General features: G+C 41.9%; 1 protein-coding gene across 1 annotated transcript in view; it reads left to right on the forward strand.

Annotated features, from left to right (window-relative positions):
• Positions 1 to 10,190: 10,190 nt before the first annotated feature.
• Positions 10,191 to 18,069, forward strand: part of galnt9 (polypeptide N-acetylgalactosaminyltransferase 9) — a 97,416-nt gene continuing 89,537 nt past the window's right edge. Inside the window, exon 1 of the mRNA XM_019885344.1 lies at positions 10,191 to 11,285. Coding sequence (XP_019740903.1) covers positions 11,045 to 11,285 — 241 coding nt within the window. The 5' untranslated portion in view covers positions 10,191 to 11,044. The remainder of the gene's footprint in view (positions 11,286 to 18,069) is intronic.

Consider the following 18,069-nt stretch of genomic DNA (forward strand, 5'->3'; position numbering starts at 1 on the left):
GCTGGAACTTATCCCAGCCGTCTTCGGGCAGTAGGCGGGGGACACCCTGAACCGGTTGCCAGCCAATTGCAGGGCACACAGAGACGAACAACCATCCGTGGTCACACTCACACCTAGGGACAATTTCGAGTGTTCAATCAGCCTGCCATGCATGTTTTTGGAATGTGGGAGGAAACCGGAGTACCCAGATAAAACCCACGCAGGCCCGGGGAGAACATGCAAACTCCACACGGGGAGGCCGGGGCTGGAATTGAACCCAGTACCTCTGCACCCAACGCGCTAACAACTGGACCACCAGGCCGCCTGAAGGGTTTTTATTCCAATACAATATTTGGAGATGTTTAAAAAAAAAAAAAAAAAAAACAAGGTTAACAAATTAAGCATGGGATTTGATTGTAATTGGAGCTGTTTTCACTTTCACTGCTTTTGGTGTCTCAGTATGGAAATCCTCTCAGAAATTATGGTACCATGGTGAATTTTAATGTGATTATTTAAATAGGGCAGCACACATTTCTTGATGCATTTGTTTGGCCACATTAGGCTTTGAGACTGTATGTTTGTGCCAATTAACACTCCTGTTTGTTTCTTTTTGGGTGTGTGTGGGTGCGCCTGTTCTGTGTCTTAGCTCTAATGTGCCTTTTTTTTAATACATTTTGATTCCGATGCCTGTTTGCAAACCCATCAGTCGCTGATTTTCAAATCCTCACATCCTTGTTTCTAATGCAGAAATTGAAAACACTAATTGAAAGATGGCTCACCAGCCATGGGATATCAGCCAGTCTGTAAACAAGTCAGAGGTGCTTTAGTGAGAGAAAGAATTTCATAGCTGGCCTGGTACACAGTAAGCTTTTAAATAATCTCCCAGCCATCCTGACGATAAGTAATATGGATAGTTTGTTATCTTTGATTCGATTCATTCGTGCCAGGATACGTTCCCTCGGTTCCCTCTTTCATTATTCTTTCTAATTACCTCCACGGGCTCACTCATCAAGCATGGGTACACTGGCAATATATAATTACTTCTGTCATAAATCAAGAAACACGGAGTGCTCATGCTCAATAACAATAACACAAGAAGCATGGCTTACATTCATATCCATTTGGAAAATCATTCATTCTGACTTGTTGATATTTAAATTTCTTTGTCGATGCTTTCACATTTTTCCTTGCTGATTTTTAGCTGAATTTATGTGTTGGATGACACTTGTTGATTCATTGTGGGGTCAACCACAGTTTTCTGCCATGATCAAGCACCCCAGTGTCCTATGCTACACCACAATCACTTTCTGTTGCGCAAAAAAAGTAATACAGTTAAGTTCAGTTTGCTACAGCACAATTTTATATAGTTTAACTGTGCAATAATGAGAATTTAAGAAAGGGAATACCATGGATATCAGCATTTAACACCGTTTCTGCGTTTACGTACACAGAATTTATGAGGCTACTGAAATATATGCTATACTTTTTCACACGTCTCGATGAAGTCTCAGTTTTTGTCTGCGCGGTGACATTCAAACTTTGGCCACGCTATCGCTACCTCTGCCACAGTTAGTGGCAATGATGTTCCTCTCTGCTTGCTTTGTGGTAAGCATTCAAGAATGAAGAAGTGTGTTGATTCTTGCTAACTGGTACAGCCAAGAAGATTTAGCTTTACAGTTCTTTCCAACTCACAAAAGATATCTGCCTTGACTGTTTTAGTTATGGTGGCACTCAAGCAGAGAAAAAGAAAACAAAATGAAGTGCTTTTGCCCGTTTTATTACAAATGTCCTCACAGAATTATTGTATGCCAATCAAAAGTAAAGACTGGTATGGTAAGACCAAAATAGATTCTGATAGTGTTGTGTTTATTAACTGCAGTATTTGAAAACAAATTCTCTGCTGTGCAGACCATAACTTGACATGCATATATTAATTAGATTACCCTCACTTAAATTATTGCACAGTATACAGGATACATATTTGTTTTATTTGATTAATTGCTTCTCCATTGGTTGGGTGGAGCTGCATTACTTAAACACGCCAAATTCTCAATCAACAGACTGCATTGCATGACAATCCACAAGACTGTTTACAATTACCAGTACTTGCATTTACCATTCAAAACAATAGTGTGGTAAAATGCTAAACTGAAAATGTGGGACCAAAAAAAAAAAAAAAAACCTAAAAATAATCATTATCATCATCCTCATCAAATAAAATTAGAAAAAACAAACTCCATTTCAACATTTTCTCGCTGAACGCAAAATATTCTAGTCCACGGGGTTATTATTCTAATTTCGTAAAGGCATTCAGCAAATCTGCAGCTCCTGCAGCAGTGCAGTGGGGCCACGGAGCCAGAGGGGCAATGTGAATGAGTTAAGTTGAGGCAGACAGAACTGGGGCTAAGCTGTTAGCCTCGGGGTCAAAGTGATAATGTATGAACTTAATGCTGGCAGCTAAGGTGACAGCACTGCATTAGTGAGCAGCAAGTGTGGTGGCTACTTTTCAGGCAGTGACACAGCAAATCTGCACATCAAGTGATCAGCAACAAACAGAAATGATCTGCTAAGCTACTGTACACTTGTACCACTGCTTCTGATGGCATGATTGTGCAGTTTGCAGTACCTGCAGCAATCACACTGACCTTGATGTAGCTGCAAGGTGAATTTGTTACTGTTATTGTTTGTGTTTTTTAGAGATGACCCAACAACTTTGTTGCCCATTTATGGCCTACAGCTCATTTTGTTTTATTGGCCTGTAGTGTATTCTAGAAGTAAAATTAAAAATGACCCACAAGAAAAAGCGCGACTGTTTAGTATGCGAGCGTGTCACTGAAGTAATTAAAATCTATAATGTTTTAAGACACTAGGGTGAGTCCAAGAACAGACCTTATAGTTATGAGCTGTAATTTAGCCCCTGTATGCTAATGAGGCATGGGGAAGAAAGTTGGTTTGGCGATTTTCTTGCAAAATGTGACACTGGAGGTCTGAGTTGAATCCAAAGGGGGTGAGGGATCACATTGATCGCTGTGCTGCCAGTACACAAGGTTTCCTTAGTTTACAGCGTTCCTATGGTGGAAATGTAGCCTGAGTTTGTGCTTTGAAACCTACTTGAACATGGCAGTAAAATAATAATCACAGTAATGCGTGTTAAGTATGGTCCTATCTGAAGGTGCCTTCTTGGACTGCAGGACGGAGAACAGTGGGTACAGCAGTAGCTGAGCACGCCCTTTGAAGAGTCTTATCAATCTTAATCTTCTTGCTGAATATGAGCGCTATTTTCTTGCCCAGCACAAGTCTAACACAAAGTGCGATCCAACTATGTGCAAGGGTGGAGTTTTTTTTTGTATTTTTGTCGACGCGCAGTAGTTGGAAACAGGCATTTGCACAGTTGTGGGAGTGAACACTAGTGATAGGTCCTGGGCAAAGACACAAGCACGTGTTGAGTAATAAGGGCAAATCCTCCGTGGCGGTGCACATGAGAGGCTGCATTTTTGGGGGAATCTCGCAGGTCATGAAAATCCCACAGGATGCCCACAGAATGGGAGTCAGTTTTACTTTTAATCATGGAAATGGGACGGTACAGGATAAAAAGTTCACTGGAGCAGAATTATCCACTATACTATTTTGTTGCTGGAGCCACTACCTCAAGACCTCAAGTGCTAAGCTACTCTCATCCTATGTTTTTCCTTTGCTCTGACTGTCTCTATAATAAGCCGCTCTCGCACAACTCTAATTGCCCCACGGGGATAAATAAACTTTTCTGAATCTGAATCTGAATCTGAATAACCTAGCTCTGCTAAGATTTAACTGAGGTCAACTCAGGATAATAATACAGGAAGCAACATTGTCTCATAGAAGTGGCTGCAGTCTACTGCACAAGCACATTTCATTCATTGTGATCGGCAGATGTCCCACCAGCTTGTTGACAGGCTCCTTCGAAGACCGCGCACAAGCACTTACCAAGAGCAGATACATAGGGCTCTATTTTTGTACACAAGCACATGTGCGCTTGAAGTAAAAATGGTTGCACCTTCTTCATGCTGGGGCATCACTAGTTTACCATGTTTGGGAGTTTGGCAGACAGCACTGTACCTTTCTGGGCATTCCGGAGAGCCAAAGGCGTTTTCTTTTACATGCCCCGGGCACACCTAACAACTTGGTGACAGAAAGACGAGACTTTAGACCAGGTAAAAACAGGTCTAAGCCATAGCGCAGGTGGTGTAGCATAATTTTGGCGGAGGCAGAGAGATTCTGCATTCCACTGATATACTGTATGTGGTGGATATCATAATATTCATTCATTCATTCATTCATTTTCCGAACCGCTTGATCCTCACTCGGGTCGCGGGGGTGCTGGAGCCTATCCCAGCTGTCTTCGGGCAGTAGGCGGGGGACACCCTGAATCGGTTGCCAGCCAATCGCAGGGCACACAGAGACGAACAACCATCCACGCTCACATTCACACCTAGGGACAATTCAGAGTGTTCAATCAGCCTGCCATGCATGTCTTTGGAATGTGGGAGGAAACCGGAGCACCCGGAGAAAACCCACGCAGGCCCGGGGAGAACATGCAAACTCCACACAGGGAGGCCGGAGCTGGAATTGAACCCGGTACCTCTGCACTGTGAAGTCGACGTGCTAACCACTGGACTACCGGGCCGCGGATGTCATAATATTTCCTTTATAAATATGACAACAGCATGCATCAAACCCTCTGAATCCAGGTAACATAAATTCATTGAATGCAGAGGGGTTGCGGTGTCATGGCGGTCTCACTCTCTTTTCACAGCGTTGACCTGTGAGAGCACTGGCCAAATCATTGGCATTGCAGTTCCTTATAAGCATATTTTGCGCTCTTCGAGCTTCCGCGTGGACTCCAGGGCTGACTTACGGAGATTGAGGGAAGCCAATTTCATTGAGCCGGAAACAGGTTGGCTGTGTTCACTGGCACAATGACACAAACTACAAAAATACAAAAAGAAAGAAAACCCCACTACAGTTAAACTGCACTTTGCGCTAGACCTTTCACTAGGCATGTCGCACAATTTCAACGTGTTCTTGAGAGGTTCAAGCTGCCAAAAATTGAGCTGGACGAACCAAGCCCTCCCGCACTCGGCACTAAATATTCTTTTTTTTGCTGACATACCTTTGACTTGCCAGAAATAAACCGACCAGCCTTGAACTTGAAAGTCTCATACTTATCTCCAAGTTAAACCCGTTTGTCAAGAGAGCACACCTCTCACATACTCTATATTACAAATTAGTGAAATGGAAAGAATAAGACGGTGCCCCAATACTCCTACTTCCTTGTGTTTGACAATTAATACTATCCTCTTTTGAAGACTAGAGGAACTGGAGATTCTTTGATTATATGACAAGCTTTTATTAACTGTGACTATTGTTTTACTGTGACACACACTCGACTGTGGTCTAAATTTGCACGACGTATTTTATGATGAAAAATATATCTCCAGGTGATGCCATCGCACACAGTATGACTTTAAATACCCTTGCTAACACCATCATCGACGTTTCTGATTAAACCTAATTTCCGGGTGTTATAATTGAAAGCTATTCAAAACAGATGGGATGAATGTGCAAATGATGTCTATGCAGGTTCCCTGCTGTCATGCAAGGGCATATGATGCACGGAACGTGTCCTTACCCCTGAATGTGTTAAATGGCTCATGTGGAATCAGCGAGTGAGATGACTAAGGGATAGCTGGCAGTGACCCAGCTTAATATGGCTAAAATAGTTGAGTGCCAGTGCCTGCATTTTTGCGAGCAAGCAGGGTGCAGAATGCAGAAGGCTGACATCTTCAGAGTCTTTCACAGGGATCAATGAGTATGTGGCTTCTGCCTAAGCGGCTAAGCTGAAGCCCTGCAGCTGATGTGGTTGCAACAGTCATTTCACATTCCGACTTTTTTTTCTTTTTTTTTTCTGCAGACTTCAAATCAAATCTGCAGCTTGTGTAGTGGAACTCACATGAAGCTGGAATCCCAATTAAACACTCCACTGAGGCAAAAGTTATCTGACTATAGGTAGAAAGACACAAGAGTTGCAAGACTGGGAAGGAAATGCACAGGCTACATCATTAAAACACAAAGGGTGCATAATGGAAAAGAAAGTGTTTCATCAGAACTTTGACAGTGACTTTGGTTCGCACACTTTTCAACGTCTGGCACAATAATTACTGCGACTTTGTGAAATAGAAGGCTCACCGAAGCCCTTGGTGCTGCTCAGCATGTTTCATTTGCTGTACTTTTCATAGAGCACTCTGCATACCAGTACACCATTTCCCTCAGCTCTAAAGCTAAAAAATAAAAAAAATTGAATATTTTTAAATATATAATAAGAGAAGTCACATTATTTTACTGAAATAAGTGTACATCTACACATTTTCGCTGCACCTGAAGAGATCTGTGCTCTTGTCTGGAAGCTTTAAATTCACTTTTGTCTTCTGATTAGATTGATGCAGCAAACAAATCAAAGGTGTTACATTGGAGATCCTGCCAAGAGTGGCAAGTAAGATCAAAGTGCATTTTGGGCAACCTGCAGGTCTGCCTCTGCACGATCGAGTAAAAACAAACAAAGGCTCTGCAAATATTTATACATGAATACATGATTTTCTAGAGCCATAATTCATGAGGAAATGTGGATGGGAAGATTGCAAAGGAAAGTGGGAGATGTGTGACGAAAAATGAATTTGAATGGTATGCTGACAGTTCCCATCGGGATTGCATAATGCATATTGCAACTTTTTCCTTCAGTACTTCTGTTTCCAGCGACCAACCTTTTCGCAAACCAGTATCCTAACGTGTGTTTGTGTGTGTCTGCATGTAAACGCATGCATGACAAAACATATTATTTCATAAACATAATGCGAATGTATGACGGTGTGATTCTGAATCATCTGCACTTTGTAATATTCAACTTTTGAATTCAACATCCATTCAACATGTTCACCTGCATGTTACAAGCCAAACATACATGAAAACACGCTGAGAGGAAAACGAGGGCTGCATGAATATCAATTAGTTGTGAGGCGCCTTTATGGTGCAGATGTGGTAGTTTTGAGAATTTTTGACTTGTAACTGAAATAAGTGTACATCTACACATTTTCGCTGCACCTGAAGAGATCTGTGCTCTTGTCTGGAAGCTTTAAATTCACTTTTGTCTTCTGATTAGATTGATGCAGCAAACAAATCAAAGGTGTTACATTGGAGATCCTGCCAAGAGTGGCAAGTAAGATCAAAGTGCATTTTGGGCAACCTGCAGGTCTGCCTCTGCACGATCGAGTAAAAACAAACAAAGGCTCTGCAAATATTTATACATGAATACATGATTTTCTAGAGCCATAATTCATGAGGAAATGTGGATGGGAAGATTGCAAAGGAAAGTGGGAGATGTGTGACGAAAAATGAATTTGAATGGTATGCTGACAGTTCCCATCGGGATTGCATAATGCATATTGCAACTTTTTCCTTCAGTACTTCTGTTTCCAGCGACCAACCTTTTCGCAAACCAGTATCCTAACGTGTGTTTGTGTGTGTCTGCATGTAAACGCATGCATGACAAAACATATTATTTCATAAACATAATGCGAATGTATGACGGTGTGATTCTGAATCATCTGCACTTTGTAATATTCAACTTTTGAATTCAACATCCATTCAACATGTTCACCTGCATGTTACAAGCCAAACATACATGAAAACACGCTGAGAGGAAAACGAGGGCTGCATGAATATCAATTAGTTGTGAGGCGCCTTTATGGTGCAGATGTGGTAGTTTTGAGAATTTTTGACTTGTAATGTCAAATGGTAAATGGAACCACCCATCTCGCTATCCAAACACGGATTCTTCGGATGTTAAACATGTCATCAGTGGTGTGCTGCAAAACAGTTTGCTTTTTACAAAACTACATGATTGCCGTGGTTCGGTGGTCGGTAGGTTAGCGCGTCGGCCTCACAATGCGGAGGTGCAGGGTTCCATTTCGTCTCTGGCCTTCCTGTGTGGAGTTTGCATGTTCCCGCCGTGCCTATGTGGGTTTTCTGCGGGTATCACCTGACACGATTAGCTGGCAACCAGTTCAGGATGTACCCCGCTTACTCCCCAAAGACAGCTGGGATAGGCTCGAGCACGCCCGTGACCCATGCGAGGTTAAACGGATTAGAAGATGGATGGAATGATGGATACATGATTGCCACACGGTGGTGAACAACAGAACACTCAAAACATGTCGCCATTTAAACAGTGTCGACTTTTTGTAACAAAAACCTTTGGTCTTTTTTCATGAAATACATTCAAAGGTATCAAATTCAGGTACGGTAAGTAAAAATTCTGCCACAGTTTGGCTTTAGCCACAGGTGCTTCGACTCAACCAGCAGGTAAACAAGCTCCCCTTGAGGAGAAGCACCCATTGCCAAAGCCAACCTGTGGCAGGGTTTAAGACAGAAAAATTCAATTTTCACGACCACAAAATTTGAAACATTTGTTTGAACACTCTTCTTTGATGGCATGGAACTTGTTCCCGCTGCTTTATTCACAATTTGTGCAGATAAACAACAAAAACAATTTCAAAAACAATGTTGCTTTATTAATGGTGGCTGACCTAGGGCAAGTGACGAGGGGGAGATGTTGCACCGGGGAGTAGCAAACTGAACCAAACAGTAAGAACCAGCTTCAAAAAAGCGCCAAACGCAAAGCTATAGTGAATGGACATGAATGATTGCTGTCCCCAATTCCCTCATGGTTCAGTTAAACCATCAGATGGCTATTTTGATCACCCAATACTTTATTTCAAGTTCATTTTGACAGACAATGTTAATTTAAAGCAATCAAAACACATTTGGACTCGGTAGAGTCAATACATTTTTTTGAAAATCCAGTAGCGCAATCAGAGACAAGTCTGAGTCAAGTCTGAGACAAAAAAAAAAAAAGACAAAAAGCTTGTCGTATTTGAGTCTGGATTCCGACTCACGTACTACAGCTCTGCTTTCTGGACCTGGATTTGACACATTTGCTTCAATGGTGAAAGTTTGAAAGTCACTGAGTATGATTTCCTTCTTGTCTTTCATTTGTTTTTGTTTTCATTTGTGTGCTTGCTGGCACAACCAAAAAAGGAGGAAAATGAAGTGCAGGAAAGATGCAGAAATAGAAATGGAAGTGCACTTAGCCCCGAGGTGGTGCAAGCACCTGCCCTTTTACCCTGGATGAAAAAAAAAACCTTTTTTTTTTCTGCAGCCATTTTCTCCTTCATTCATAAATATGTAATAATAACAATCACATTATATTATTATTATTATTATTATTATTATTATGAGGGGAAACAACCTCACTGTCATCATTTCCACACAAATTATTATAAGAGCTGATGGGAGTTCTCCGGAGAATTGTATTGCACATATGCTCCAGCCTTGCCCACCATCCTCCTGTTCATGCCAGCATTTAAAATTAAACAGTTATGGTTCATAAATTAGTAATAATATTGCTGAATAATTAATACTTTGTATTACAAACTAATAAACAGTGGATAGAAAAAAGTCTACACCCCTGTTTAAATGTTAGGTTTTTGTCATGTAAAAAAATTTGACCAAAAGAAAGAACTTGAAACCTGTTCTCCACCATGTCTGTAAGATACGGCGTTGTTTTGGGGGTGAGCACGATTGTGTTTACACTAAACATAACTTTTGGTATTATGGCCAAAATGTTCAACCTGGGTTTCGTTGGAGTTTCAAACACATACACTTGGAATATTTCAAGTGTGTTTTGTTGCCTGGTTTGGATAAGATAAGGCTTCCATCTTGATATTCAGGTAATTTGACTGTCTTATTTTTTTTCCATGATGTCTTACTATATATATATATATATATATTAAGTATATATATATATATATATATATATATATACACAGACTTTTTATAGATCCTTTGTAGCTTCACTGCACCTCCTTTGTTAAAAGTTGTATCATCAACTTTGTTCCTTTTGTTCACAACCACACACCTTACACGCAAACACATCCACACTAATGTTTTTTCCCTTAATTGTATGAATAATTTTGAGATGCGTGGGCTTTTGGTGGACTTGAGCACCGGCCCCTCAAAATGTTTGTGCACGTGCCGGATACAAAGACAGTTCGGATGATCAATTGTAGAAGATGAGATGATGAAAGCAATCCACGCATGGCGTATCCAATCACTGACATTTCATTCACACGTGAGCAGCAAACAGGAGTAGATGGCTGCTCTGTCAAGTGGAACTCCTTCGTGTGGCTGATTCTGTGCTTTAAACCCAATCCAGCTCATGACTATTCATGCTCGAGCCTGTGGACGTCAGGACGCAGCGCATCGAGCTGTGAGGCTGCGTGCTGGAGAGACAGCATGCCACACTGGCCGACTGCATCTCTCCCACCGACACGAAACATCGTTGCTTGGTAGGGCGACTCGGTTCTCGATTCAGGCTCCGGTCGAAGGACAAGAACCACCAACAAAGGACTGCACTCGGCAAAGGACGATAGGCCTATGTGTATTTTTTTTTTACAGTTTATTTTGAAGCATGTGTGCACGTAGCGGAGGTTAAACTGCTTGGTTTCATATTTTCACAACCGGACAGATCTCGAAATAGCAGGAGGATGTTATTGTTGTGTTTCCCCCGAAAGATGGACGAGACATATTGGGGCTAACCGAGCGGCGACGTTCCACGGTACGGGCAGGGGGAAGATGCTTCGGAACCGCCGTGGGCTGTTTGAGATGATAAACGCGTCCCGTGGAATTATATCTCTGCTGTAAAGCGCAACTGCCGGCAACAAGAAGAGACATCGCAGAGCACCGCACCTTCAAGTCCGTATCGGCTGCTTTCGCGAGGTCCCACATGAGCTGACCGTGGTACTGCACGGATCACTCAGCTCGGAGCGACAACACGCGTTGACCTTCTTCGTCATCATCATCATCATCATCTTTTTTTTTTTCAAAGCGGAGTCACCCTCCAGTTAGACCCCCATAGCTGGCCAAAGACGCACATGAACAGTTCAGACTCGGCGGCCACCCGCAAGTCACTTTCATGGCCGTGGCACGCAAAATCAAAACTTTGCTGACCGTCAACATTCTCGTGTTTGTGGGCATCATCCTGTTCTCGGTCTACTGCAGGATCCAGGACCGTTCCGAGGAGTTCGTCCAGATCGGACGTGCTTCTGACCAGAGGCTGCGCGCCCGACATGGTAAAGTTAGCAACTTGGTGGACAGGCAGTCTATTCTTCAGCGGCTGGAGAGGCTGGAGGATGTCGTCTATAATCAACTCAACGGTAGGGAGATTACTACGATATGAATAATAATAATGACAATCGCATCAACGTTTGCTCAAGTCATCCTATTCAACTGAAAATCATTCGTTTCATTTCATACAGCCTCATCTACGAGATAAGACTTTGGAAAAACAACAATGTGAAGCAACGTGCAATTACAGAGCCTATGAAGCCCATAATTTTAATAAGATAATAAAGCAGCATGATGCATTCAAGTACAATATACGACTCTACCAGTGGTAACGGTAATTGATTCATGCGCCTCATGTTGCATGGCAATGTAAGTAATATTACTGTGACACAGCTGCAGATACATATGAACCCCTCAGATGCTGTCATTTGGCATGATCTTCACAACCTTTATCATTCAAACCTGTATATAAATCATCAAACTCGAAATTGGTTGAATCTTATGTGTCACTTAAATTACTTTCTTTTATCCTAAGTGTAAATGACTGTAGGTTGTTTCGTACCTAGACATTGTACACAAGATCTAAATATTGTAAATTGTAAAATTAGGCAAGTAGTCAAATCCTGTAATATAAAGATTACACCGCTAGCCATATTGATGCCAAATGTTTAAGGCATTCCACAAACAGTTTTGTGGCCTGCCGGTCTCTACTTAATCATTGATTCTGAATTCATTATTTTACAATTAATCATTTGTGTCAATACCTGTACTGTTGAAACTTGGATACCATAGGGTTGATGTAGTTCACATTGGCCACCAGTAGAGAGCACAACTATCTCAAAAGCCCTTTAATTAATGGCTCTCTCCCTGAATCCCAAATACAAATAGGACAGTGCAATCCGAGTCAAAAGTTCTGGCTTTGAATCTCAGCTGGCATGGTTGGCATATTCACCCCGTGTTTGTGTCGGATTTTTCCCAGTAATCACAATTCCTCCCACGTTTCAAAAAGCACACGTCATGTTCAGTGAAGACTGCAACTGCTGTGTGCGGACAGTTGTTGGTCACTAAATTGCCGCGGATTAACTGGTGACTGTACCATGACTCGCCCACAGTACAATTGGATAACCTCTTCTTCTGAACACAATACGTGGATGAAAATTAATAAATGCATTGTAAAAACAAACAAACAAACAAATAAATGTTTTAAAACTGACCATGGCAATGACAATACAAAGCAAGTCAATTTGTGATTATGAGGTTATTGTGGAGTCTACGTATGGCTGAAGAGAGGAAGTGGCCAACACATGTATGAAGTTACAGTATGCAGATTTCTACTTTGAATAAAAAACAAATACAAGAGGATTGAACTGTATCCAGTTCTCACAATATAATGCAGTAACAACAAACACTTGCCATGCCACAGGCTTTTCAAGCTTAATTGTGTTTCACTCAAAACAACAGTATGTCTGCATTCAACACATGCTATGGCCTTCCTGTGTGGAATATTCATGTTCTCCCGTACTTGTGATGTTTTTTTCTAATTGAAGAATCTCAATCATCCAGAGCTGTTATTTAGAATGCTTATTTGTCTATAAGTGATCTGCGATTGGCTGGCGACCAAAATATATTGTACTTTTCCTCTGATGGATGGATGGATGGATGGATGGATGGATGGGACAATCTCTGCCTGGAGACACATCCTGCCACATTCCCTGCATGAGTTCTTAGTAATGAAAAACATAATAGCATTCAGTATCCAAATCTCACTGCCGTTTCTAAATTGTGATTACTTCTCATAATCATGACATAGCCTTGGTGAGAGGGCGGCTCAGAATGCAAGGGAGACTATTACCATGTCCAGCAGCGATACGAAGTAATCACCCATTCTCTCTGTTGTTTATTGCCTTCCAATTGCATGTCACGGTAGTTACACCAAGGTTCAATTAGATTTAAAGGACATAAGTAAGTCTTGGAATTGTACTTTAGATAGTTTCCTGATGGCAGACAACTTGACTCCCAACAAGAAAAAAAAAAACAGTCAACATTTGTTAGCTGCTCATTTTGCCACACACAGCATCGAGATGAGGGTTATCAGCTGCCAAGCTTAGCTGTGAATGCCACCGCCTTTCGCTAATCAGTTGAAAATGTTGTAAGCTTGTTAACCAGCTCACGAAGCTGTGTTTTGATCTGAAGTACTGCATGAAGCTCAAAAGATACTCACTGTTGTTTGTTGAGCGTCATTAGGACTGTACGCACATAAGATTAATGTCATGAAGATATGTATATATATATTTTTTTAAACATTGTGACATTTACACATCCCTTTTCAGCGTGTTTATCTCATTATTATTATCTAATTTTTAGCTATTATTTTGCTTTAAAGTTGAGTGCATTTGATTCTTGCCTATTGTTTCATTCTCGGGGAATGTTTGTTATGTGTTTGTATGAATTTCTATGTCTGTCCCTGTGCTTGTTCTGGACTATTTTTTGCTTCCTGGTTCTGCCTGTTTCTGGCATTTACTTGGCCAGTTATTGCACATTCTCAGTGAATAATGCATAGCTATTAATAATGAAATGAAGCTCTCTTAAATATCCTTGTGGACATCTATGAAGGTCCACAATTGAAACTTGACCTAAATTAGAATTGTTTTGACATTGAGCAGGTACCATAGTATTGTTGTTTAGCCCTTCCATGCACCCTGTAACCTGAGAACATGAGAAGCTGTCCACTGTCGTAACCAATCCAGCGTTAGCGTCTAACTCCGGCTAGCCGTTAGTGAGCCAAAGAGAGCCATCAGATTACTTTTCAAAGGGAGTTTCATAGACTCTGCGCACTTTGATGCTGACAGCCAGACACAGTTGCTGATTACAAGTGATCAATTTTTACCAAGCCAGGCTTACTCAAATATTCCGTTTATGCCGGTTTCCTTCCACATTCCAAAAACATGCATGGCAGGCTAATTGAACACTCCAAATTGTCCCTTAGTGTGAGTGTGAGCGCGGATGGTTGTTCGTCGCTGTGTGCCCTGCGATTGGCTGGCAACCGTTTCGGGGTGTCCCCCGCCTACTGCCTGAAGATGGCTGGAATAGGCTCCAGCACGCCCCGCGACCCTTGTGAGGATAAGCGGATCGGAAAATGGATCGATGGATAACTGTAACATTCCCAGAGTAGGCTTCAGAATAGTACTGTATTAAAATAGTATTAAATTCTCCTGTCCATTCTACTTCATGTTTGGTCATCCAATCTTTTGCTTCATGACCGAGCCAAGTTATTGTTTATTTGATTTTCTATTAGTCTTCAGGTGTGTAATATTCAAGTATTGGAATTGGTAGGAATTTAGCAATCCGTATATGATCACATTGATCCAATTTCTGATTGATTCTCAGTGGCATAGGGAATAATGATGATGCAAATAATATACCAATGAGGTCGGTCATGACCATATAGATAGATAGATACACACACACGCACACACGCACGCACACACACACACACACACACACACACACACACACACACACACACACTGCTCATAAAAGGGAACACTTAAACAATGTAACTTCAAGTGTTCATTTTACACGCCAACATAAATAATTTTATGTCCCAATAATAGTATATATCCCCATATGTGATGTGGGTTTTTCCTGAAATTAGTGGCACTTTTTTTTCACCAGTTATTTATAAAATGCCTCCAGCTGGAGAGTGGGTGTTCCCTCATGAGCCGCACCTGTCTGTAATCATGCCTCGTTACCAGTTATCTTTAAAGCCACACCGACAACTGTCTATTGGATTATTTCAGCCTTGCTAATGAGTCTTGTCTCCAAGTGCCTGATTATTATTGACTTTTTTTGCCTCTTAGCTTCTTGCCACATTTTTGTATTTTAATTTTTTTCATGGAAGTAGTTCTTGCTGTTATTTCTTGGTTAGCATTGTCATGTATTGGATTGTCTTGTCCTTTGAGTGACAAGCAAACCACGTTTATCTTGTTCCTTGACTTTGGCAAGCGTTTTTGGTAGTGATGGGTCCATGAGGCCTCATGAAGCGTGTTGACACAATGACACACAGTGTTGATTCTGTGTCGCTGACCACTGACACCTGCTGGACTTTCAAAATCCCTGCAGGCAACCCACTTGACAGTCTGAACTGACTGATTGGATGATGAAGTGTATCCAATATCATTCACATCTATGCATTCATTTTGTATTATTCAATATGTTTGAATAATGTGAAAATTATGTAAATGAATATGCTTGTGGGCTTTGTCTTCACAAATTTTTATTCAGAAAAATTAGTTGCTCCAGTGTTTTGAATTTCAGTCTGTTGTGTTTCTTGCATGCTATTTCCCCTGCTGTGGAGAACACACACTCGCATGGCACTATGATGCCGGCGTACAGAGAAACTGCTTTGCGGGGTTGGAGAGGTTTGGAAAAGTAGCATGTTGGTCCTTCGATTAAAACAGCGGGTCTTGACTGCGTGCAATTTTCCCCTCTGCTAGGTATCGCTGGACCTCAGGTATAGCATCTGCTGTTGCACTTCTTCCCAGTCTCCCTACCTCATCATCCAAATGTTGCCACAGGTCATCTAAAAAAAACAAACCTAACAAAATTGGCATTTAGAACAGTTTCCAAAAAAACTAACTTAATGATGAGTAGTAACATGCCAGATGTAGTTGCAGAGGCACTTTTGTTGGTATACGATATTTCTGTATGGCAAATTCGACATTTCACCTGCAATAAAATATGGGAATAGTAAACTAAGAGTTACCTTGAAATTAATTTGAATTAGAATGGAATAAGACATGTCAAAAATCCAAGAGGCACTTGGTGAGACAAGGAGATTTGAATAAATACCTTATTCTCCAAAAGGAGATCAAAATGACTCTACACGGCAGACAATTTGTGTTTCTCCGGTAGCTGCTCCATAATATGCATGTACTGTAGCAACGCCACTCGACTGAAGCCTCAGCAGTCGAGAGTCCGCTGCTCTATGCTGTGCACGCGTGAGTGCGAGCACGTACTCACGGCGCCGACGCAACCCACATCACATATCAAAGAAGCTTTGAACTACGACAACAGCTAAGATAACCTAGCTGACACGACGCTCGAAGTCAGACGGACACGTTTTTCTGATAATCTGTCTGTTTTCCTTTTTGCCCAAATATATATTTTTATTCAAGCCAGGGTGAGGTCTGACTTCTCTCGGCAGGCGGCATCGCGTCACTCGACGCACTTCCTTATAAACACAGTTTGGCGGGCTTTTGAGGCGTCTAACGCCCCCTGGACTGAGTCGACGCAGTTCATGTATTGGTCACATGATCGTCTTGAAGCAGTACACGCACCGACGCAGGGATTGCTCTGTGAGCTCGATGCGTGCGTCGACACATCGGTGTTGCTGGACCCATCACTAGTTTTTGGTTTGTTTTGCTTTTTCCCGGTTATTTATCACCCGCGTGTTTCATTGAACTTTATCGGTCCTGCGTTTTCTAAATAAACTTTTTTTTTTAACCAATCATGTCCTTGTCTGAGTTGCGGGATCCACTCCTATCCGGATTATTTCGGAGACATAACAGAATAATCCGACCATGGATCCTGGATAATTTTGCTAGTGCTCTGGCCAGCCAAACAAGACTGGTGGGATAGCAGGAGGCTGCGCTTGAGGAGTCTTGCTGGCCACCTAGGTTGAGGAGTTGTTCATACACGTCAAGCAGCTGGGCCCCCGAGGGATGCTCCCCTCGGATCCCTTCATTGCCAGGTGGGGTATGTCCACCTCCGGTCGAACCCACCATACCACATACGTCACGTTATGGTGGACAGCCTGGATCATGCGGTCAATTCATTTATCGGTGTCATTTAATTTTTGACTTCCTCCGCCTACTCCCATGATGATTCTAAATCCGTGTTTGTCATGAGTCTATTGACTGGCCAGGCTGGTTCTTGGTCTATGGCCGTGAGCAATGCGCAACCAGAACTTCAGTCTTCCTTCCCCGAATTTCTTGCTGAGTCCCCAATTTATGTTTATCTTGGTCCTTACCTTTTGCAAGCGGTTTGGGTTTGTTTCACTCTTTGGAATGTGGAGGTAGCCTGACTACCTGTACAAAACCCACACAAACACAGGGAAAATGTGCAAACTCTAAACTACTACCCCAACTACAAAACTCAATTCATTTTGTATATAGATAATAGCTATCAACCAGTTGATGTGTCCGCATTCTGCTTCAAACGCAGAACAGCACTAGATGTTTGTTTGAGTCCTCAGTCACGCCAAGGCTCTTTTCATCAGCCATGCAAGTCACTCTTTAAATCTTCTTCCCATTTGAAGGCGCTGATAGGGTGGGCTCAGTTGCAGAACCCGATATGCTTCTTATCTATAATGCCCAACTATAGCAAAGAAACCCATGACGTTACTATTCCAAGAAGACCATTCCATGATGAGAAATGTTACGCTTCCATCTCCTCCACATTGACGCACTCAATGCCCTGAATGCATCTTAATGATCAAAATCACTGTGAGCATCAGCGCAGTATGTATAGCTCATGGCAGCAGCGCATCACATCATAGCACAAAGAAGGCTCAAAGAAGCAAGATGGAATCATACGTATTCCAATAACGATATGTAGATGAGGCTTTGCTTGACAAACCAGTGTGCCGAGCAGTTAAGAATCAAATCTCCTCAGCCTTGAGAAATGGGGATAATGAATTCAGTGACTCACCTGAAAATCAGCAGCTAGTCACTCACAGTAATGGAATATGTTCAGAAGAAGAGAGTGTTGCCCTTATTGACACTATCTGTCCAAAGTCGTTCCAAATTTTTAATCATGACAGCCTGTGTAGAAATGACACATCTGTTCAGCTACACGTACACAAACACACAA

The sequence above is a fragment of the Hippocampus comes genome, unplaced genomic scaffold (genome assembly GCF_001891065.2).
Source record: "Hippocampus comes isolate QL1 unplaced genomic scaffold, H_comes_QL1_v1.1 scaffold45, whole genome shotgun sequence".
Classification (NCBI taxonomy): Eukaryota; Metazoa; Chordata; class Actinopteri; order Syngnathiformes; family Syngnathidae; genus Hippocampus; species Hippocampus comes.